The 25,635-nt window shown below is 37.2% G+C and overlaps 1 protein-coding gene across 1 annotated transcript in view; it reads right to left on the reverse strand.

The window, feature by feature from the left end:
* Positions 1–1,668: 1,668 nt before the first annotated feature.
* The window catches only part of LOC133849261 (uncharacterized), a 42,188-nt gene continuing 18,221 nt past the window's right edge, over positions 1,669–25,635 (reverse strand). The window contains exons 4-6 of the mRNA XM_062285200.1: positions 20,270–20,470; positions 3,275–3,436; positions 1,669–3,199 (exon numbers count right to left, since the gene is read on the reverse strand). Of these exons, the coding sequence (XP_062141184.1) occupies positions 2,166–3,199; positions 3,275–3,436; positions 20,270–20,470 (1,397 nt within the window). The 3' untranslated portion in view covers positions 1,669–2,165. The remainder of the gene's footprint in view (positions 3,200–3,274; positions 3,437–20,269; positions 20,471–25,635) is intronic.

Consider the following 25,635-nt stretch of genomic DNA (forward strand, 5'->3'; position numbering starts at 1 on the left):
TTTACTATATACAATTTCAAATAAAATTGTAGTATTTAAAGAGTTAATATATTTGATTCTCCGACCTCTTCTTTAAGAAGTAGGGTTCTGTTAGGAAAAACTTTTCTTTGCTGAGTTTATAATACACGACATTTATTGCAGCGAACGCTCTGACTAAATCTATGATATGAAAAAAAGCAAAATATACTAAAAGATAAATATATTCATAATCAAAATGTAGTTCCTAATGAATTTAAATTTAACAAAAGGCATCACAACTATTTCATCTTTTTAATATTTAATATTTTCAGGCAGTATTGCTATTCGGATTCGCATTCTTATTGTATCAGAGGAACTTATTTAAAATGCACAGAGCTCTCATTCATTATTCGCCGCCTTAAATAAGCTGCTAAAGTGCATGCAAATAAGCAAAAAAACCAAAAAGATACAAATGCGAAAAGCGGAACCAAAGCTTGGATCCCATAGCCACCCTTCCTTCATTCTCGAATCCGAATCCGAATCCGAATCCCAAGCCGAACCTTAAACCGACTTCCAACAGAGGTGTCCATATCCTATTTCTATGCCCGCAAAACTGGCTGTCTTATGACTGCAGGTTAGCATTTTTCGCTTTTAAGTTTGCCCATTTATTTAAACTTTTTATTTGCCAGTTTTCTACTCGTATTTACGCTTTCAACTTCCCCAAGTCCTGGCTATAAATTCGAGCGGCCTTTTTAACCCCATAAATGCAAAGACCAAGCAAAAGTATACCAAAAAAAAAAGAGGTAGAGATGCGAATGGCGGAGGCGGAGGCGGAGACGGAGATAGAGAAGTGAGCAAAAGAAATGCGAATTAATTTTCTTAAAAGCTTTTCTTGGCGGCGCTGATTATCTGACCATCTCTCCCTCTTCCCTCTTCGCTCTCTCTCGCCTATTCTTTTGCAATTGACATTCGCCATCTCGTTCTAGGCAAGTGTATGCGTTTTCTTTTTACTTTTAGTTGAAATTTTATTAACGAAACTTGGCACGCTACTTAAGAAACTATATACAAATTGTCAGTGTGCTTAAATTTATTTTTAATAAATTTTTAAAATTTTTCTCTTTTATTTAAATTTAGTTTTGTTTTCAATACTTTTGGGTTTTCCACTTTACTTTACGCTTTTCTCATTATAGTTTTATGGTTTGCAAAAAAAATTGATTTCCTTATAGACTTAACGTAGTTTTGCAATATTTATGGAGCAAAATATGTTCAATTTCTCAATTTACACAGATAGTATCTAGATAATTTATAAAATTATTGCCCATCCCCCAAAGTTCTTTCCCCTTCCCCACCCACATCCAAACAACGAATGCCGAATCAAGAACTATTATTATTTACTTATTGGGCAATGCTAATTGATTTAAATTCGATATGTGATCCGCTAAACTTAGAAAAAAAAAATTCTTGTTCAAGTTATTCCATGCTTAGGGTTGCTCAACGAAGTTTTGGGTTTTGCTTTGTGGTTTGTTAAATCTCAATTAAAATTGTTATAAATTTGAGTTTTTAGTTTTTGCAAATCTTATAAAAAAAAGAAGAACAGTACAAATTGTCTAAAAGAAAAACTTTTCTGCAATTGCATTTCATTTTGTTATTCTTCATAAATTTGAAGTGTTTTTAATGAATATTGAGTGACATTAATGCTTAACGGCCACAAATTGTATAAATAAATGACTTTTCTGCAATTGCATTTCATTGTGTTATGCTTTATAAATTCGAATTTTTTTTTAATAAACAATGAATTACATAAATGGCTCGCAACAAATTGATTTAATCGCCTCACTGTGTTCCACTTTGTTGCATATTTGACTCGCTTTACTAAAATGCATTTTAAAAACAATGTGAAACGCTTAACTTTCAATCTTTTTTTGCAGTTGATGCAACAAATTCATTTAGTGGCCACACTGTGTTGCACTTAGTTGCAAATTGCACTTGCCTAACAGAAATGCATATTGAAATGAAATCAGTGAACATTTTTACGTTTGTCTGCTTAATTGCCAATCAATTTGTTTGCTGTTGCCCTTAAGCGAGATAGCGTACTGCTTGAGCAACCCTTCACAAGTGGCCTACTTGAGTGTCCCCTGGGTGTCCATGGGCACTTCTCCCGCCCCCTGCGCCGCCAGACAACTGCCCAGCAAGGCGGCGGCCAGCCGCTAGTAGGGACGCCAGACATCAGCCGTCGGCTTGGGCGTACGATTGCGTATTGGACCGCCAGCACCGCTGGATCCGCTGGCCGAACGTGATGTGGTGCTCACATCATCCAAATCGATCGTCTCCACAGGTGAAGGCGACCGTCGTGTGGAGCTAACGGGCGGCGAGGCATTCGGATTGGCATTCTCGGCATCCGGTGGATTGTGTGTGATCAGCGTGACGCAACGCTTGATCAGATTAACGCCATCGGCATCAGTGGATGCCACTGCATGAGCAGCTGCCTCCTGCTGCTGCTGTTGCTGCTGTTGTTGTTGCTGCTGCTGTTGCTGGGGAGCTGAACTGGCGGCTGCGGCAACGGCAGCTGTGCGCAGCCAAGGCAGCTCGCTGTAGCTGCCATAGAGTTGAGTGTAGAGCCATTGACTGGACTGCGGCAGCAGCGGACTCTGCAGAAAGAGCTGAGCCGCCAGAGCGGGATTGAAACTGTGGCCAGCCGGTGCAAAATGCCCAGCGCTGGCGGCCGCAAAGCCGCCAAACAGTTCCGTGGGATTCTTGCTGCGCTGTATCAGCGCCGTAAAAGCACCGCCGCTGCCTGGAGTTGGGTCCGTTAGCGTTGCCACGCTGCTGGCATCGGCGCTGAGCAGCGTCGGACTGCGACTCCGACTGCGAGTGCGGCGAGTTTCCGTCTCCGTCTCGGGATCTGGATCGGGATCGGGATCAGCTTCCTCCTCATCGTCGTGTGTCAGCGAGCTGATGCTTTTTCGTGGTGATCCCGTCACCGAGATGCTGTCGCTCTCGAAGCCCGCATCGATGTTGCTGTTGCTGTTGTTGTTGTGGCTACTGTTGTTGTTATTGTCGTGATGCTGCATGCTCGTCAACGTCAGCGGCGGCGAGCTGCCCGCACTCATACTACATGCTGCGGCCGGCTGCACAAACGCGCTCAGCGTCGCACTCGTCGTCGTTGTCGTCGTCGGCGATCCCTCAGGACTCGTTGTGCTATGCGCCGCGCCCACAGTCGCCAGTTGCTGCTGATTGTCTGCTGATTATGCAGGGAAGTGTTCGTTAGTTTGATTTTAACCTTGCAAGTTGCAAACAACGAAGATCGCACACTTACCGCTCAAGCCACGCAGTCCGCCAGCTGCTGGAAAGCTGGCGCCATGGTGATGGGCGAAAAAGGGCGCGGCTGGAAATCCAGGGCGTCCGCCCAACGCCATGTGAGCTCGCCAATCCGGCGCATGCAGGTGACTGTGCATCCCCACCAAATGATGTGCGAAGCCTGCAAGTGAAAAAAGCGAAAATATAATGCATTACTTTATAAATCGTATCACTTTGCCTCAAACTATACTTCGATAAACAGCAAATAAGTTATAGTTTTATACAAGGTTTAAAGGAATTTCTTATATTAAATATTCAGACAATAAATCCATCTCCAGTTTAGTATTCTCAATTACGATCAGCAAAGAAATCGCTAAACGAAGAAAGTAAACAATTTCTTCACTTAATAAGTCGAATAAGTTATCCAGACATTCCACACTTCAATACAATGCTTAAAAAGTAATATTATTAACATGAAATTTCGATAAGCAGTCTAAAAGTGATCGAAATGTAAATGAAAACAAAAATGAACATCCAAGAAGTCATAGCGAAAAACGATGAAAACTTTGTCTTTGCATTTTCTTGCAACTGCGCAACTTTAACCCTAAATAAAATATTGTCTTTAACTGCAAAAACTACAAAGCAAAGCAGTCATTAAACGTGTAATTCTTTTGTGATATTCAGCTCTATTAATGTCTACTACAAATTTTGTGCATTGCAGATGCCTTTGCTGCCACATTTGCCTTTAAAAGCAAAGTTAATTAGGTTAATTGTTACAATTATGTGCGCTTTGTACAAAGATTATGTATGCAATGAAGATAATGCAAAAGAATTTTGCACATGCAATGCAAATAAAAAGAGATTTCCTTATGTCGTTGTTATTTGTTAGTAAAGTAAAAAAGCTACAGTCAAGTGTGCTTGACTATGAAATAAAAGAAAACCGTGTGATATTATTCTTCAAATATACCAAATAATATACCAAAAGTATTAAAATATACCGAAGATTATGTTCGGTATATCAATGTAGTACTACATTCAAAATATAGTATTATGTTATTAAAAATAAAACCTATTTAAATATGTATTTCTCTTGATTTCGAAATTTATAAAGCAAATTTATTAATTTAAATCTATCGAAATCTGCATGAAATTCCTCATTCATTCATTCTTATTGTGTAGAATTTAAATAAAAGCAATTAAATAAGCTCAAGTAAATATCGATTATTAGCTCGTTTTGGGCTTGAGAAAAATGTTGTGCTCAAAGAAGTCTGGAATAAAAAAAGCAATGAAAAAAAACGCTGCACATAAGCTGCTGGCAACTATGAGTCCAAGTCCAATGCCAAGGCACACACAGAATACAGAACACAGAATACAGAACACAGAACTCAGACGTCGAAAAAGCCGAAGAAGCAGTAGCCCCGACCAAACCACATATAGCCCACTGTGCAAGACCAAAAACGTTGCCGCACATTTTGGTCGCTGCAAAACAACATTGGGGCAAAATTTCTGCCCACTAACCAGCAGCTTTCTAGCTCGCTCTCTCTCTCTCTCTCTCTAGCTGTCTCTGTCTGGTTTGTTGCGCAGCCATCATATGATCAACAAGCCGCCATATTGCTGCTTATGTAAATGCATCTTTCACTGCGCCTCCCCACTTCTCCCCTCTGTTGTCTTTCTTGGGTCTGTGTATGTGCACGCCCAAAGCGAGCTCCACCTTCTAAAGCGGACAGACAGACAGACAGACGTAGAGACGGAGAGACGGACGGACAGTCAGACGGACAGAGGAGAGCCAGACAGGCAGTGGCTGGCAAATCTGGCAGCGAGGCAGCGAGGCAGCGAGGCAGAAGGCAGAAGGCGAGCTCAAGGCAAACTCCTAAATAAATTCATTAAAATTATCCCAGTCGCCGATGTCGTTGCTCCGTCGTCGTCGTCTGGACGCCATCTCTTTTGATGGAGCTGCAGCTAGAGCTGTAGCTAGAGCGTTGCCGCTATCAAGTGGCAGCCCACATTTTGTGGGCAAAGGCGAAGGAAGCATTCAGACTGCGACAGAGAAGAGAGAAGAGGAGAGGAATGCTGACTGCTTCTTGCAGGCAACAAACAGCCTCAAATGCCAGGCCGCAGTCGCACATACTACGCGGTCGACGACGACGAAGACGACGTTGCAAAAGCAGCGCAGCAGTTGACTCATTGTTGTCACTGTGTGTGTGTGTGTGTGAGTCGCACTTAAGAAAACGCCAAGGCAACAAAACATTTGAGAGAATCTCGAGTCTCGCTTAGCTCCTCTCGCTGCTCGCACATTCGAAGACGAAGACCGACCACAACGCACACACACACACACACACACACTAACGCCACCCACATGCGCGCTCTCAACTGCAATCACTCCGTCTCTATCTCTCTCACTCTCTCGCTCTCATTCGCACACACACTCACGGTGTGCTGCTGGCTCGCTCTGTCGCACTTGAGGCCAAATACTTGGCCAAGTTTTGCCAAAGTTTGCAACCAAAATTTCACCGAAAATGTGACACCAACAACCAACCAACGAACCAACCAGACCAACCAGTCAGATAGGCCAAGGGGATAGATATAGACTCTTCAACGTACATATATATGTGAATGTGTGTGTGTCTGTGTGTGAGTGTGAGTGTGAGAGCGAGTCTCAGACTCAGACTCAGACTCCTAGTTTCGGCTCCAGACTTTCGACTTCAGACTTCAGACTGAGGCACATTTATAGACACAAGACATTGGAAGTGCTTGTAACTTGTATCTTGGCTGCATTACTTGATTGGCATGCTGCATTATTTTCATCGCCTGACATAGTTACATAAGTACAACTACAACTACAACTACAACTACAACTACAACTACAACTACAACTACAACTACAATTTGCAACAGAGATATGACACTTCTTCTTCTTCTTTATCTTTGTCTTAGTCTTATTCAAAAGTACAGCCAACTTCTATTTAGGTCAAACAACAATGCGCGTGTGTGTGTGTGTGTGTGGATCATCACTTTGCAAGTCTGGCATCTTGATGAAGAACACTCGCAACACTTGCAGCAACAAAGGCACACAAAAACAACAACAGCGAAAGGATTTTCAGTTATGAATGTCCTTAGTGTTGTGCTACACAATATGTGTGCTTTCAAATTTCGAACGCGTAAGCGTACAAAAGACACGCGATTTCTTTAGCAGAGCATCGTTAAATCAAAACTTGACACATGTTGGCTCGCATTAAGTATACGCAGCATGCGACAACGAATTGAAATCTATGTCGTCGCATTCTCTTATAAAGAATGCATTTAACAATAAGTTTTTGGTATTAAATGTAATCCAAATCTTAGAAATAAAAGAATTCAATGTTTAATAAAAACATCGTATTACAAAATACATTACATAAATAATAAAATAAAATACAAAAATTAACTACTTTTGTTAATGTAATAAAAACGTTAAATTAATATTTAAAGTACTTTATGATATAGTAAGTCTCGCGACTTATTAATTTTACAAGGGTTTTGAAAGTTTTTAGCATAGATTAAAAGAACCTCAATGTTGAATTTGTTGAAATTAAATAGAGCTAATATATTTCTGCTACAATTTTTCTATTTTTATGGCTATTATATCATGAGCTACAAATACATTATTTAAAATTTTGAAGAAGATTTACAAATGAATAAATAAGAAATCTATTAATAAATCTTGGTAATTTATATATTATATGAATTATAGTGATGATTGCCATTAACTTAATGACAATTATTTTTAATTTTACTAGAAACTCGTTTCATAAATCTTTATAAGCCTATCATACATTATTATTTTTATCTACTATATTTTCATGCTTCTTATTTTAATACGCTTCAGATACTTTAAAAGAAGGTTCAAAAGGTGAAGATTAGCTTTTTCTGTTGAGAGTAATGCTTTAAACATTAAGTATTTTCATAAATAAATTTTATTTATGTCATACACAAATTCATAATTAGATTTATTTTATAATGAAATGATTTTTTGAATTTTGATAAAGCTAATATATGTATATATTTTTATTTCAATTTGTATGACTTTTTTAATTAATTTAGTTTTCTGTTTGAGCATCATTTACGAAATGAAAGTTAAATTTGCAAACAATTTAGGGACTTTAAGCACTTAGTGTGCAATTTCTTTTTAGTCCAAACCCTGCACGTTTTGGCTCATTATAGTGCTTGGGGTCTGTTTTTTATGTGCATTATAGGTAATGAGAGAATGCTTCTAGCTGTAGCACAGAAACTGATATATTATATGGTATATGTGTAGGTAAGGATGTATGTGTGTGTGTGTGTGTGTGTGCTATGTACTTTCGTGTGTTGCTTGGGTACATGGGTAAATTTTATAGTTGGGCTTTAGAGTTGTGTCACACAAAATGGCAGCAGTAACAGCCCACAAAACTGCGAAGATCAGAAGCTCAGCAAACTATCACAGACACGCCCACGCCATCGAGTGTGCTACTTGAAGCACCCGACGGTGAAGCAAAGGCAGCAACAACAACGATGATGATGATGACGACTTCGACGATGCGGCGGAAGCGGCAGAAGCGGCAGAGGCAGCGGCAGCGACAGCGACGACGTTGGCAGACATTGAGCAAATTGTGTTTCCATATAATATAACATCACGTCGATTTTGGTAACCCAAACTATACACATATGGCCAGAGCGAGCCGCAGCTATTGAGAGTGAGAGTGAGAGCAAGAGAGTGAGAGAGAGAGAGAGAGACCGCACAAAGGCGTACCAAGGATGGCGACAGTGAAACCCCATAACAAAAACCTAAATATGCGGTCCTGTAAGGAAACCCTATGTGCGATAAAGGGTTAGCCGCGCTTGGTGTCAGTTTAGGGTCGGGCTTTCTTCGGCATGCGACGCCACGTAACGGTATTCGTCGAGTCGGATGTTCTCGTCTGGGCTAGTTGAGGAGGGAGGAGTAGCGAGAGCGAGAGCGGGGGCAGGTGTGGTGAGCTGTGTGTGTGGTGGCGTCCATGGCCCTGCCCCCATGCATGAGTGAGCGTATTCTCTATATATCTATATACATATATATGTACATGTGTGTGTGTGTGTGTGAATGTGTGGCGGAGCATAACGCGGTGCCATTGGTGCGCCACAAAAAGCTTTCATGAGTCCAACTTCCCACGCGTTCTTTTCTTTTTTCTTTTGTTTTGTTTTGCTTTGTTTTGTTTTGCTTTCTTTGGCTTCCTTTCTTTTTTTATTTTTTTTGGCACCACAATGCGGCATGAGGCGACAGTTTGAGGTGAGGTGGAGGAGATGAGCCAACCGATTGCCCTGCAATTGTTTGATTTAACAATATAACGAGCACTAAAATGAAATACATATATTCAGCTATTTATTGCTACAACTATCGTTGTAAGAAATCACACGCGAATACACACGAGTTTGCCGTCGGTAAATGTTGTGCCACTTCTGGTCTGTTTTTCCGACGGCATTTTGCAGTCGCCGCCGTGCAGCCCCAAATGATGCCCCACCCCCAAAACACAAAAAAACAAAAAAAAACCGAAAAGTGGCCGCAATGAAAACGAAAGGCGCTCAAGCAACGTGAAAGGAAAGCGAAGCGAAGTCAAGTGAAACACAAAAATACAAAAAAGAACTCAACAGCGCGCAACAATTTCTCACCACAAGACGCTGTCTTGGAAGAACAACAACAACAGCAACAACAACAGCAACAACAATAACAAGAGCAACAACAAAAATTATATAAAGAGTAGAAAGTCGTAGCAAGCCGGCATCATCTAACTCACCACAATGTGTTTGATGGGTGGCTGGGCAGAAATTCCACTCCTCCCCCTCCCACACACTCACACACACACACACGCACACACACACACACACACACACACACTGAGTAGCACATGCTTGCTCGCTTTGAGAGACAGAGAGTGCGACCAGCGAATCAGGGGAAATCTTTAAAGTATATATTTTTGGTTGTCCAAAAGCACTCGACTCAATGCTCAATGAAACTCACTCAAAGAGAGAGAGCGCGAGAGAGAGAGAGTGAGAGAGAGAGCGAGTGCTCACAGTTGACGCCTGCGCCGAATGCTAACGACGACGAAGAGTTTGCGACGCTGACAGCGACGGCAATAACGAAAGCAGCAGCAGAAGCAACGGCACATTTATGTTGCCTACTTTTCAGCGCGGAAAAGAACACAATACAACAGAATAGAACAGAATAGAATACGATGTGTGTGTGTGGCTGCCAAAAGCTGCTTGCTGGTTACTTTTGTTGCGCACTTTTGCGGTAAATTTGTTTTTTGAATTTCGTCTTTTTTGTTGTTGTTTTTTTTTTTTTTTGTTTTTTTTTTTTGCGTTTTAAGTTGTTATTGAAATATCAGGAAAAGTGCTTGGATTGCGGCTGCAGAAACCCAAAAGCGAGAGCAGCAAAGCTGCAGTTTCAAAATTTGAAGCATAAAAACAATAACATCTTTGCGATGCTAAGCTCCATTGATTTTGTGCCCCGTTGTCAACAACTTTAAGTTGTGCGCTTGTAACTTGAAACTCGCAGCTAATTAGCCATTTAAGCTCACCAACGAAACCAATGAACAACACGCTGTCTACTCAATCAAATTAATTGTGCACTTTAGACCAACTTAAGGTTGCCTAATCTCTTCGAAATCATTATATTATACATCTTCAGATAAGCTTACTTTAATATTATCGCACTTTAATATTAAAGAAGTCTCGCTTTAATGCTGCTTAAGAGCTGCAATCGAAAAACAATTAATAGAATCGTTAGCGGATCAGAATTTTCAAATTGTTGCGTAAAACTTATTCACAATTTAATATTATAATAATAACAACAATTTAAAACAAATTCACAACTATATATAATTTATTACTGCAATACTAATTCAAAAAATATTAAATTTAAATTATAAGGCTCATTTGAAGAGTTGCAAATTTCTTATTAGCTAAATAAGCAACTGACTGCAAATGGCTTTCTTAAGGCATTCATACAAAGTATGCCATTTATCACATATTTTATTTTGTATATATTTAAAGTTTACAATTTAAATTAAAAATATTGATAATGTAAAATATATATTTTACAATATATATTATTTAAATTTTTATATATTTTACTTTTACAAATTGAAATGCAAATCAAAATAATATGTGTAATAAATGACATTGAGCCATTAACATTTTTTATTTATTTTATGTTGGCTCAATATCTAAAATACTACACTTAAACAATAAAGAAGCTTTTGAATTTGCAAATTTTCTTTTTTAATTAATGATTCTCAATTTTTTATATTATAGTCTATAATGAACCATGCAATTCTTTAATTTTAGCATTATCTAATCTAAAATGTAAAATTTCATTCAAGTTTTTAGTTTATATATAGTATATAAAGAATTAATTTGTTTGTATGTCGATTAATTTATTTGAACTCGTATCAATGCCACTAAAACCTGTCAGCAGTTAGTCTATTTATTTGTTCCAAACTCTGCCACAGGTGAGCTCCCTTTTTTTTCGTTCACTTTCCCATTTTCAAATTTACATAAATAAGTAGCTGTCTCCCCTTGGCTTCCCCTCGCCACACTCTCTTTCTTTTCAGTGTCTTTATCAATTTCTATGGCAAAGTTGTTGTCAAGTGTCTGTCATATCAGTATTTACACATATTTGTTGTAGATTTGCAAATTGTTTTGGCAAATTTGCTGCTATTTTGTAAGGCACGCCAAGAGGTTGACAACACCCCAATTTTGAGTCGCTGTCTCAGTTCCCGTCTCCATTCCCGTTCCCGTTCCCGTTCCCTCTCACGTTTCAGCTTTATTCCCCGCCTTCTGTACACGCACAATACGCACAAATTTACCGTTACACAAGTGTTGTCAACACATGCGAATGTGCGTTGGTTGGGGAATTGCCTCCGAAGGAGGAGAAGGAGGACGCACAAAGGGCGAAGAAGGGCGGCCGTAACACATTCCACACACGCCCACACACACACACACACACACACACATGCGCGCATAAGCATATGGCCGATACGTAACAGGCCGCAAGTTATTACAAAAAAAAAAAAGTGCGTGAGCAAGAAAAGGAAAGGGAGTAAAAAAAAATGTAGCATACATTCTCGGGCGCGCCAAAAAGAAATTGCAAAACGACAAGCGAGACGATGTTGTTGTTGTTGTTGTTGGCATTTGGCAAACATATTTTCGCAAATGTTATAAATAATTTTAAACCTACACCTTGCCCCCCCACCCTCGCAAATCGAGTCGTGCCACATGTCAGCCCGAGGTCAGGGGTCACCCCAGCAGCAGCAACAGCAACAGCAACAGCATCGACACAGCCTTCTTCACGACCCTTGGCGTATTAGTGTCGCATTGACACGTAAATTGACATGAAATTGAATCAATGCTGTAATATGTCCTTGGGGGGCAGCGACATATCGCCCCCCTCCTAAACCACCTCCGCTTCGAGTTGAGTTCACAACTCGCAAAGCACAGCCCAACTCAATCCCCTTCGAATCGATACACTGTCAGGGCCACGGACAAGCAAGGACGATGACTTTAAAATTTTCCTTTTTGCCAGCCAAATTGAGCTGTAGGCCTCCCCCACGGGTTGCTTCAACGGTTCACTGTGACTGTGCAAATTTGTCTGTCTGTCTGCATGTTTGATTATATGTACTAAATCATTTCGTTTTTGCATGAACAGCAGCAGCAGCGGCAGCAGCGGCAGCAGCGGCAGGAGAGGAGAAACACCCGATGAGTTTATCAAGTTATTTAAAGACACAATGCTTAACCCTTTAGGGCGTTTACACATTGCTTAAAGCAGCAGCATCCCACATTCAAAGCAAAGCAAAGCAAAAAAAAAAAGCCAACCCCTGGCGAGTTTATGAAAATAGCATGGGCAAAAATGAACTTCAAATGCAACTCATACGCGTGCCAAAGTTATTTATTAAATGGCCTTTCCCACTGGCCTCCCCCCCCACTCCACTCCCCCCCACTCCACGTATCAAATGTAGTTACGCTTATTAGAGCGCTGCGCTTAAATTCAATGCTTAACGAATGATCCCGAGTTGCGATAACTGAAGTTCAAAGATTAAACTGACCTAGTTAGGCAGTTAATTAGCCAACTAATTGAACTATGCGAGTAAGTATTAAACTTAATATTGCATTTATTTATGCTAACTAACTAAAAATTAACAAAGGAGCAGAAATCAATATATAGAAAATAGAATTTAACTTGTTTTGCAAATATGTTTAAAAGACCAAAAATTTCTGTATAAAAAAAAGAAAAGGAATGTCTTCAGCAGAAAATTTTAGGATAAACACATATAGTATAATATTATACATTAATTTATATTGCGAATTCGGGCTCAACTTTTTTTTTATTCTATTGGCTGATTCCAACTATCTCTAGAGACAACCCAATTATAGTTATAATTTTGAATAAAGGGTCGATTTTTCAATAAAGTTATCTTTAGCTATTGTCTACATAAAACTATTTGGTCAATAAGGTTCTCTACAACGAAATTAAATTTTTTAATATAGCCATAAAGTTATGTAGAACTTTTCATTGTGAATGTCAAAAACACGCAGATTATAATATACGTATATATATTATATATAATATACTAGTCTTGCATAAAGACATGCAGCGATATGTGTTAAGTCATTATTAAAGTAAGCTCAAAGTAATGAAAAGTGCTTGCAAAAATTTTGCATGCTTGCGTTTCACATGCTGAGTGTATGCTTAACTAAGCAGCGGACCAAGAAATTCATGTGGGCGGCAGTGATAAGTGGGCGTGGTCCAGCAGTAGGGCTTCTCAAAGATTGCCAAACTTGATTAAGTGCGCGTTTAAGCAGTTGATCAGAGTAAGCAGCTGGTAAATGATTTGTTTAAAAGTGTGAAAAAATCATTGCCAAAATTTTATTGTAAGTTTGTCAATTGTGGATCGAGATATTAGTGAAGGCGGATCAACTAAGTGGGCGTGGTCAGACAGATGACCATACATGATCATATAGATTGCCCCGAACTTACTTAGTATGTTTTTAATCAACTGTTGCTAAACGGTTCTAACTCTTCCTAAATAGTTGCGCAGAACCTAAGAGAATTGCAGGTCATTGTTTTTTAAGCAATCATGTGAGAAAATGACTTACCAAAAATTTCAGATTTGCATGTTTATGTGTTTAACTAGGCGGCGGACCAAGAAAATAGAATATGCGGATTAGCTAAGTGGGCGTGGTCAGGCAGGCGAGCTTCACAAAGATTGCTCAGCCAAACTAAGATGGTTTTGATCAACTGTTGCTTAACAGTTGTGACTATTGCTTAACAGTTGAGCAGAACTAAAAGGCTGAGCGGCTGGACATTGATTTTAATATGACTGAAAAAGTCGATGCCAAAAATTTGACTATATCAGCGCCATATTCAGTGTTTAAGTCTGACTAGGCGGCGGTCCGATAAATTAGAGTGGGCGGAAGAGTTAAGTGGGCGTGGTCAAGCAGAAGAACTTAACGAAGAATTCCTAACTGAGAAATGCATGTTCAGATGTGTGTGTTTGCTTCTAATGAAATGCTACTCAACAGTTCGACATCCACTCAACTATTACTCAACAGTTGATCACTTTTTGTAGGTTTTTCAACTGATCGAGTGTGAAAATTACATGCCAAAAATTTTAATGGATGTCTACCAAATTTTGTGTGGCAACTTGAATAGGCGGCGGACCGAGATATAAGTGAAGTTGGACCGGCTAAGTGGGCGTGGTCAGGCAGGCGAGCTACACAAAGATTTCCTAGCTTGCTTTGCGTACTTTAGATCAACTGTTGATCAACAGTTGAGCAGAATTGTAAGAAATTGTCTTGGGCAAGTTGCTGATTCGAGTCTGCGACTGAAAAAGTCATTGCCAAAAATTTGTTTCTACGTGCTTCATATTCAGTGTGATTGCTTGACTAGGCGGCGGACCAAGATATTAGTAATAGCGGATACGATAAGTGGGCGTGGTGAAAAAGGAGAGTCTTACAAAGATGGTGTGTGTGTGTGTGTGTGTGTGTTTCTAAACAACTTAGAATAATAATAAATCCTAAGCTAAATAACTATTTTCAACGCGGTTTTTGTCTTTGTACTTAACCACTTTATCGAAATTAAATAAAAAGTGGGTGTGTTATTGCCTCTTACTAATATTTTCAATATACATATGTATTTTTTTAAGCTTTTCTGTTAAAAAGTGATACAATAATGAATTTAACAAGATATTATCAATGATATGTTTATTATATTAAGATGTAACTGTCACTTTAAAAATGTAAAAGACTTTAAACATTTTCATTACGATTAACAAAAATGACTATATTTACACTATAATTACTCTGGTAAACATGTGACCATCTTTACAGTTAAAAAAAAACATAAACTAAAACCATTTTTAAAAATAACTGAAGGTTATTCTATATGCTAAGATTGATTTTAGTAACTTGCATTGTTTTACGATAAAATATATAAATTCGTTAAACTTTTGGTTTTGCGTACGAATTTGTTAAGAACAGAAAATTCCAAAACCATTCTTAGCTTTAATTAAAAAACTAATCTAGAGCTATAAGAGTAACCTTTTCTTATTTGTAAAATTTGTTCAGGTTATGTTTTTTTTATTCACTGAAAATATGGTCGCACGATGGACATCCGTCAGAGAATTACCCATATCTAGTTTATTAATATTATAGAGCTGATGAGTTGACCAAAGTTGCCTTTGCGATGCTAGGCAGATATACCATAGTGTACTAAAAATACCAGCTTGTCAGCCAAAACAGCTTTGAGCCAATTGCAATTGACATATTTTGCCATACAAAAATATTTCTTAAATGACTTCTACAATTTTAGCTATAAGTTATAATATCCTTTAGTATAAAAATAGTTCTGAAAATTCAGCTGCCGAATGCCGTCAGTTGACTTCGCAGAAGTCGTAAGTACTTTTAAGTACTGCCCTAAAACAGCTACCAAAAAGGACTAATACCCCAAGTGAGCACATAAGTAGATACACATACAAACAACAGCCAAAAAAAGAGTGTACACACACATATAGTAGATGATGGTGAGCACTTTGATCTTTGCCTACTGCTTTGACATGCTGCAAACAAAAACGCACATAAAAGGCAGACGGCGAAAGGGTTTTAAATAAATAAGAGAGAGCAACATTCGAAATCTTAAATAAAATGTATACAATGTAATTGCAGATGCGCGGGGCAAGAGAGGGGAGGCGACCCTCAAGACAATGTGTTGGAAAATGAGTTCAAGCTGAAAATTCATTTAAAACATTAACACACAGTGGGAGAGAGAAAGGGGTAGAGGAGGAGAGGGAGAGGGAGAGGGAGAGGGAGAGGCACACCCGCACACCAGTCGCTGCTATGTAATTATGCACACATGCGTTTACTTGCCGATGGGTTTTATGACATAAATTACATCAAGCACAAAATTTTAATATAATTTTCACTAAAAACGCGCGAGAAACTTTTTTAGTTACCGTCGTCGTCGTCGTCGTCGTTGCTGCTGCTGCTGCTGTTCGTGATGATGATGAAGGCAACTTCAAAAGGCTAGGAGTAAAGAGACTCACACACACACACACACACACACGTGGCATAGAGAGGGTCGCGCGTGTGTGAAACAGGATATCCGTTGCGGAAGTTACAAATTTTCCACTTTCCACACTCATGACATGGCCCCAGGCACCTTGCACTCCCAAAGAGATGTCTACAGAGGGAGTGAGGATGGTGTTGGGGTAGGGGAGGGGGGGTGGAGCGGGCGAAGGGCGGTCAAGGCGTGGCACTAATGTGCCCTGCTTACGACGACGCCATTTTATATTTATTCTGTTCCATCAAGAAAAGCACTTGCCTGCCTTTTTCTGACAGTTCAACTATTTTAGCCCCGGCGAAAATAGAGAAGAAGAAGGAACAAGCGAGCGGGAGAGAGGGAAAGAGAGAGAGAGAGAGAGAGGAAGAGAGAAAGAGTGCGAGTCCTTTTAATCATTTGGCAAACTTTCTGTGACACGCAGCACTCCAGAGTCAACTACATTTTGTGTATGCCAAAAACTACTCGACACACACACACACACACACACACACACACACACACACATACTCGCGGCATTCACACTCACGTACTCATGGATAGTGCTTTGACTGCCTTTTAGTTTTTAATGTAATTTTGAGACTTCTTCTTTTTTTTCTCGTTGTTGTTGTTCTTTTTGTTGTCGTTTTTGTATTTTTGCTGTTCTGTCACTTTGCAGTTTCGGGTCACAAGTGCGAAAAGTTGGCGTCAAAGTTTTTCAAAAATTATTTTCCCAACGGGTTTTTCGAAACATTCTTCTGCTGAATAAAACTCATTGAGCAACTTGATAAAACAAAAAAAAAAAAAAAATACATATAAAAAACATAAAACAAATAAATTTTGGATATGTATTAAAATTCATTTCGTCTGCCTTAAGATATATCACCGATTATCCCATTAAATAACACATTTCACAGCTTTAGAAACATTTAAAAGGTGTTTAGAAAATTATACAACAAAATTGTAATAATAATTAAAGTAATTATTCTATATATATTATATATTTTTAACTTTAATTAACTAATGTTTATTTAAATAAAAATATATATATTTGAAGTGTGAGAACAACAAATAAAACCAAAAAGTGTTATATAATTATTTATTTTTCAGTTACCTTGAATAAAAGCAAAATAGTGCGGTATTATACTTGTAATGTACTGCAAAATACTAAAATGTACTTTATCAATATACCAAATGTAGCATTCAGTAATATTTGGTATATTGACCTAGTACTACATGCAAAATATACCACGAATTGCTAAAATATACCAGATTATAAGCCAAAGCCAACAACTTTATTCGATCGCAAATTTTAAGAAATTATAAATACTGCTGTTATTATGATCTGTGGCAAAAATCGCTTCGCTTGTTATTCGATTCCCGGTGTGGCAAAAATATGAGACAAACTTGTTCTGCCTGCAATCATTAGAAGTTCAGTCGAATTATGGCTCTATCTCTAAAAGTCTCTGAGATCTAGGTGTTTATACAGACGAACGAACGAAAAGACGGGCAGACAGACAGACAGATGGACAGACAAACGGACAGACAGACAGACAAATAGATAGACAGACAGATAGACGGACAGACAGACAAATAGACAGACAGACAAACAGACAGACGTACATATATCGATTTCTATATAATGAAAACATTACAAAAAGATTATATTGCTTGCAAAAAAGCAGCGAAAAGTTTTTGTATTTACTAAAAATGTTTAATTGGCAAATAAAATAATGAAATAAAAATATTATGAGCGAACACTTGACTAAACGTATTGGCTGTCTGGAAATAAATGAATGGGTTTATGAGCTTGTCGAAGTCTCAGTCTCTGTGTGTTGCTATTTTTAAAAGTCTCACACCCTTTGTTGGCTGCGAGCATAAAAATTTAAGAAAGGCAGCAGCAGCAGAAAAAAAAAAATAAAATAATAAAGTCATAGATACACTGAGCTGAACTTTGCACCACCACCAAACGAGGCAAGGCAAGGCGAAGGGAAGCGGGGGGAGGCAAGGCAAGGCGTGGCATTCACCCACTTGCTACCTCATAAATTTCATAGTGAAATTGTTAAATTTTAATAAAATCAAAGCGTATCAAACGAGATTTGTTCACCAGGCGACGACGTCGAACTCGAAGTTGACGCCGCCGTCGACGCCGACGGCAATGGCAACAGCAGAAGCAGAAGCAGAAGGAGAAGGAGAAACGCTTCTTGTAGTCATCTGTTCCATCGTCCTTGCGACGTCGTTATCCTTGTTCGCAGTCTGGTTATATCGCGTGTTTATTGTTGCAACAGTCGCGCGCGTCGAACGCTTTAAAATAATTTAAGGCAAACGCCCGCTGTTCTCTCTCTCTCTCTCTGTGTTTGCGAGGGGGGTTCAGAGGGTTTCTGCCCGTGGTTCAACATGCGGCGTTCTACATATCGAGGGGTTGCATCGACCCTTCCCATCGAAGGCTCGAGTCAAAGTCGACGACGACGCTGTTGTTTTGTGACTCGTTAAAGGATTAAAATCATTTTAATGGATTTTTCAAGCTGTTGTTTTGTTTTATAATTGTCACATCTATTGTGTCACTGTTTCTTCTTCTCTCTTCTCTCTACATATATATGTGAGAAGTAGGACATACTTTGCACTCTGTGTGCCGTGTGTCAGTTAACAGCACAAAAAAGGCAGCGCGAATCGTTTGCACGCCTATCAAAAGGACTTTGCGCCTGGTTGCCTGCTCATTTGTCATCATCATTGTGATAATGTCTTCGGGGTAGAAATGATAGTCTCGAAACCTGTTCTCTTCGGTTTCCTTTCTTATAAAATAAATTATATAGTATATGCATCTATTCGTGTGTGTCGAAACTAATTTCGATCGTCTATTCACAACAAAAATGTATTTAATTCAATTCAAATAATAATTTGCGAACAACTTTCAATTTAAATCAACTATTTATTATATAAATTGTATTCACAATGTTTAATGAGACTATTCTCAATTATTATAAGCAAAACGTTTATTCTTTTGAAAGATAAAAATGCATTAATTTACATAAAATTTAAAACGAACAATGCAATTCCATAATAATAGTTAAACAGACAAAAATATAATAAAAAATATAAATTAAATCTATAAATTGTAGTTCTAAATATATTAAACTTTATAATTTAAATGCACGAATTGTATTTATAATTTAAAGCAGCACAATTTAATCTTTAAAAATAAAATAGTTAAATTATTTAATTAAATAGATATAAAAATAGATATACAACTTACAATATATTATGTAATTAAAATTGTAATTATATTTAAGAAGTTAATATACACTTCTTAAATATAATTACAATTTTAATTACATAATATATTGTAAGTTGTATATCTATTTTTATATCTATTTAATTAAATAATTTAACTATTTATAAATAGCACTTATAGTTTTAAATAGGGACAATAACGACAAACAATACAATTTCTTGATAATTGTAAAATAGATAAACTAAGATAAAAATTACTAATGATAATTATTTTAAAAAAGCATACATTTCATGTATGAATTATATTAAGAATTTTAATCAGAACAAAATCAATTTACTTAATAAAGGATAAACAATAAAATTTAATGAAAATTACAATACAAATGAAATAAAATATGCAAGATTCAAAATTTGTTTTTAAAATGGTACATATAATGATTTAAATTATATTTACAATGTTAAGCGGAATAAAACATTAATTTAGTTAATAATTGAATGCAGTCAACAAAAGAGCAATATTTGGAACTCTATTTGAAGAACGCAATTAGTGATGTAAATAAAGATAAATAATAATGTTGTCTAACGAAAAATATAAATTACAATTTTTTTTTATTGAAAGAATTTTATTTTAAAAATTAAATGAGCTTAATCTAATCTTAATATTAAAAAATATATATATAAAATAATGAAATGTATTAATAAATGATTGTAAAATAGTAAAAGTAAGATAGGATTTAACTTTTAAAACAATTGTTTATTGTATGAATTTTATTTTTAAAGTTACCTAATATGATTTTTTTTTTTAGCAAATGTATTTTTAGCAAAGTTTGCTTTACACAAACACAACTTCATGTCTTAATGATTGTAACCCGAACTGCTATCGCATTATGATTGTAATTACATTATTTGTATATCATTATCCCTATTGAGAGGCAGAGGTAATTTAAGCTAATCCATTTGATTTGCATGAGTTCCAGGAATCGCTCTCATAGCCTACGGTTTGACGGCCATCTAAGCCAGCTAAATAATAGTCATATTAATTTACAAATGACTTTATAAAACCCAATCACTTTTATCCGCTAACCCTTTCTTGCTGTCTTCTTTCATTCTTTCGGCCTAACGAGCATGAAACGCTGCCGGCGTTGTTTCTCCCTTTCTCCTTTGCTCCCCCCTCACTGCAAACTGATTGAGAGGGTTACTTACCTGGCAACTTAAAGGGCAATCCAGCCATCAGTGGATCTGGGCCAAAGCGTTGTGGTCCAAATGCGAACGGATGAAAGCCCTGATGACGCACCTTGGAACGCGGCTCGCGGGGTCCATCGACGGTCACCTTGATGGCCTTCGTGTAGGTGGCGATCTGTATGGGATTCGTTGAGATGACAATTGTCAGCGTAAAGCTTTTACCTGCAACACAGCGAATGTAGAGGATGCTTTCTTATTAATAAGTTCACACACGATGTAAAAAAGACAACTCTATTCGAATTGTCATTTATTGCATCTTTCATTGCCATGGCTATGTTTAGTACAGCACAGAGGGAAACATTATATTAAAATACAACAAAAAAAACAAGTAAGAAAGGTACAGTGGAGTGTATGTGAGAAAAAAATAATCCAGTGCGGTATATTTCTTAAAATATACGGTACCAAATTAATATACCGCAAATAAAGTATAAAAATATATCGAAATCAATATTTATTTTAATAATATACAAATTAATACACCGCAAATAGAGTATAAAAATATACCGAATGCTATTTTTGGTATATCGATATAGTACTATACTCAAATATTGTCACCCAAAGCAACTAAAAAAGCGATTGCAGTTATCCGATACTGAAGTAATTATTGTCTACACCAAAAATATACAATATTACTTTCAAAGAGCCGTTTAATGTTTAAAATATGTATATCTAAATTATATTATATATGTTTATATTTTTTAAAATTCACAATCCAAAAAAAGAAAACGTTTTAGAATTATTTAAAGTGAAACAAAATATTAATTTAATTGAGTTAGTAAATTTCTATGAAAACAAAACAAATTAAATTCGTTTCAGGAAATATTAATCAACATAATTCAAGAATTGAATTTATTTATAATTGATTTAAAAAAATATACATTTTTATATTTTTTAAAAGAATGTTTTACGTCATCTCCGTCTTCAAAATGTTCCTTAGGTATTTACTTTACTTTACATTGACTTTAATAATAAAAGTGTGATAAACTTCAAAATTAAGCTTTTCATTCAAAATGAATTTGTTTGATTGAAAGCATTTCTTTTTGAGTACTCGCAGCAAATAAACGGAGTTATTCGCGAATTGAAAATGAAACCCAGCTGAGCCAGCCACAAAAAATTACACGAAATTTGCGCAAAATCCACAACACGGATGCCCCGAGAGATTTTTGATGCACTCACGCACACGATTCATCGACTGAATAAATGAGTGTCTAGTCAAGCATTCAGGATGCCCAAAATACACTCATGCAGTCATAATCATCAGATGTCGGTCCTTGGTCCCATTGTCTTTGACTCTCGTCTGGGGAAATTCTGTCAATACTGGCCAAAATGCAGTGAATGAATGCCAATGAACGAGTCGAACGCAATAATAAGTCGAATGCGGTGACTTTGACATGGCAACTACTACAATGACAACGACGACGACGATGACGATGAGTATTGTGGATGCCGTTGGTCCTCCTAACACTGAGAGATTAGCGTTGCCATAACAGCCATAACTTCAATGGACTCCATTGTCGTCCATCTCGTCAATATTCATCAACTTTCTAATGCCAACGGAATGCGAAAGCTACTGCAAATGCGAATGAAAATCAAAATCAACATCCAAATGACAGCAGCAGCAGTAGCATCTGAAATTATCTGCCTTCCACGCCACGAAAGTCCTTAAAGGGGCGTGAATTCAGAATTCATTTGGCAAACACTTGACGCGTGTTGCGAAAATATTGGAAATGAAATGCTTAGCACTTGAATTCGACTACTCAAGAATATCTTTAATAATTCCGAAAAAAAATATATTTTTAATCTTTTTTAAAATCTTTGGGTATATCTCTTCCGTTCTATTCTATTACATTCGACTGTCTTTTAGCAAAACGAAAGTACTGCACATTCTGTATTTATAAATAGTTTGCGAATTAAATATTAAGCTATATGCACTGGGTTAAAACATTTAAATCATAATTAAACAATTCAATGTCTTTTATTCCCATCATTAATTTGAGAATAAACAAGCTAATCAATGCTTCAATGCTTAACATTTTCATCTATGTCAAACAAAAAAAACTTAAGGCAGCATTTCAAAAATATTTCTTATAGGAAATCAGACATATAATATTGATTTAAGATTTTATACTTGATTTAAGAACGATTTTTTTCTTTCTGTACTGAATCAACAATCTCAGTATTGTGTCTATGTTGTTCTATAGTTTATTAAAAATTGTTTATCATACTTGTAAACTTTTTAAATAATTTAATATTTATATAATACATAAATATTCAAATTCAATATAAAATATAAACACAGAATATTATATGAATTAAAAGAATATTCACAATGATTTTTCTATGGTATTAATATGGAGATTTATAGATAATGCAGAGCCAAACTTCAGAATAATTTAACAAAATGGAAAAGTGTCTATAAACATATATAAATCACTTGGACATTCAAGTTTTAATCGAAAATATTACAGGCTTCACAAATAATGTAATACAAATTGAATTTTTATCACAAATTTGCAGTAAACAAGTAAGAATGTGCTTGACTGTGAGATACCCGCTTCCCATTTTGCATAGAAATAAAACAGTGCGGTATTATTCCTTAAATATACCAAATGTATGATATACTGCAAAATTACTAAAACATATCGAAGTATTAGTATTTCAATGCAGTACTACATTCAAAATATGCCATAGAGGAAAAAATCTACCAAAATATAGGTTTTCATACAAAAGACTAGTTCTGTCTATTTCTATTTCCTGCAAGCACACATTTATAATACCCTTCTACCCTATGGGAAGCGGGTATAGAAATTTAATAATTATCACAAATTTATAGCAAAATATTGACCAAGCTTATCGATAATACACAAAAGCAATTTGAACGCAAAGTACTTAACTTAATCCAAAGAATATGCTGCTAACTTTTCGCACACTCACATATTGCGCCACACACACACTTATACATATATCACACACACAGACACATGTTGTTGTCTCATTGGTTGTCAAATGCGTAACTCATTTGCAAGTTTTTAGCCAACATCAACGCCATTTTGTTGGCACATTCGAGTTAACAAACAACAACAACAACAACAACATCACATGAAAAGTAAAGAAAGTTCTTAGATTAATATTAAATTAAACGAAGCATGCAAAAAACGCACGAAGGCGGCAATCATTAGAGCATAAGGCGTGAGGAGAGGAGAGACAGAGTTGGGTCTTTAACAGTCTTACACACCGAGTTGAAGGCATTCAGAAGCCAAAACAAAAATATTGCCAGCTTGAAGCTGTGTATGTATGTGTGTGTGTGTATGTGTGTGTGTGTGGCAGAGTGGCAAGTGACGGCTGGTGGCAAGCGGCAGAAGCAGAAGCAGAAGAAAACCCCAAGAAAGCTACACAAGAAAACAAATGAACATAAACAGGCGAAACGAACCAAGAAAACCAACAAAATGAAATGAAACTTTTTTAATTATGCGCCCTTAACACACACACACACACACACACACACACACCCATGCCAGACGACAAGCAACAAGCGCAGCAGATGGAGGCGTAATTGAGGGCAGTGGGAGGGAGAAGGAAGCAGGGGAAGAGCAAGAAGGAGGCGGTGTCAAACGTTAGCAAACTAGCAACAACGCATAGAGAAAGCAAAGCCAGCAAAGTGGCTAAGACAAAAGGCCGCGACGGTCTGCGACTCGTTGCTCGGCGCCAAAATGAGCAAAAATTGCAAATAAATCTGTTGCTGTTAGCCAAAAACAACAACAACAACAACAACAGCAAGAGGAAGAGGAGGCGTGGCAATGACGCTGACGGTGACAAAGAACTTTTGGCTGCTAATAAGATGAAAACCATTAAAAGTCGACACAAGTCGCGTCCGTTGCAAGCCAAAAGCTCTCGCTTGATGGTCGAAAACGTGGTGGTAAGAGAGGGGTAAAGGGGGAAGGGGGAGAGAGGAGAGAGGAGAGAGCTAGTGGACTGGCGGGTTAAAATTTTGTCATTTTCGCAACAAAGCAAAAATTATCACCACTTTGCAAAAGGCAACGACAACAAGGACAAAGACGAGGATGCTGTTGTGCACCCTTTAAAGGACCAAAACACACTAAGCTGTATGTGTGTCTGTGTGTTGGTATGTGTGTGTGTGTGTGTGTGGCTGTACAGTCGCTAAGTGATTTTAAAACAAAGTTTCGAAACGTTTAACGTTACACTTGGAAAATGCTTCGCTTAGGTCGCCTGCATTTTAACTTTCGATGCTGATAATGAAGCGCAAAACAAGGCAACAAGACAACAAGACAACAAGACAACAAGGAACAAACGCAGTCGCCTCGTCTCAACTCTCAACTCACAACTCAGCTCTTACACAAGGGTTCCTGTTTTCTGTTCCTTTCATTCATTGCGCCCTCGAATGCTTAGGCAATTTAATGGCAATGTCAGCACCACCTAACCACTGAAGTTCTCTTCAGTTGCTGTTGCTTTTGCTGTTGCTGTTGCTGCTAATGTCGTTAGTAGTCGCATGGCGCCATAATTATAATTTGACATAAGACAAGAAGTCTGAGGTTGACAACAAAATGACATTTTAAATACACACTTGGCAAGCCTTGTTGGCAGCCCCGACACATTCTGAATGGACATGCTCAGAGACAGCAACCCCCCAATTCACCAGTCACCACTCACCACTCACCACACCAGTCACCAGTCACCACTCGCCCCCTTTCCTTTACCTGCAGCAGCAGCCATTAGGCTGTCGCTCATCTCTTAGCCAGAATGCTTGTATTTAGACACTTAACAGATCATAATTTTAACACTTTATCTAATGCCCTGCTGAGCGCTTCAAATGTGCCACATTTAATTGCTCTAGAGTTTTGCATTTCAAATCGTTTAATATCGCTTCAAATCTGCCTTTTCACGTCGCCTTAATTGAATTGAGCAGCAGCCAAATTATTCGAAAGTTCCAATAGACTTTCAAATAATATTTCATCATGAATTCTAAATAATGTTTATATTAAATACATTATTCAATTTGCTGGATAGTAATACTTTAACTTTCGAAGGGGTTTCGCTTATGAAGCCATTAAAAATATTGACTACTTTTTAAAGACTTCGAGTGAAATGTATATAAAAAGAGCTGTTTTAATTTCTATTGAAATAAATAAATAACTATGTATAAAATGAACAAAAAAGCAAAAATATAAATTGGCAAAACAAAATATGATGGTCAAATTTAAATAAAGACAAATCTAAACATGAACATATGTATATATAAAATCATGTAACATATAATTAAGAAATCAAAAAAATGATGCCAAAATTTAAATAAATATAAATCTAATATG

Source organism: Drosophila sulfurigaster, chromosome X, assembly GCF_023558435.1.
Source record: "Drosophila sulfurigaster albostrigata strain 15112-1811.04 chromosome X, ASM2355843v2, whole genome shotgun sequence".
In the NCBI taxonomy this organism is placed as follows: Eukaryota; Metazoa; Arthropoda; class Insecta; order Diptera; family Drosophilidae; genus Drosophila; species Drosophila sulfurigaster.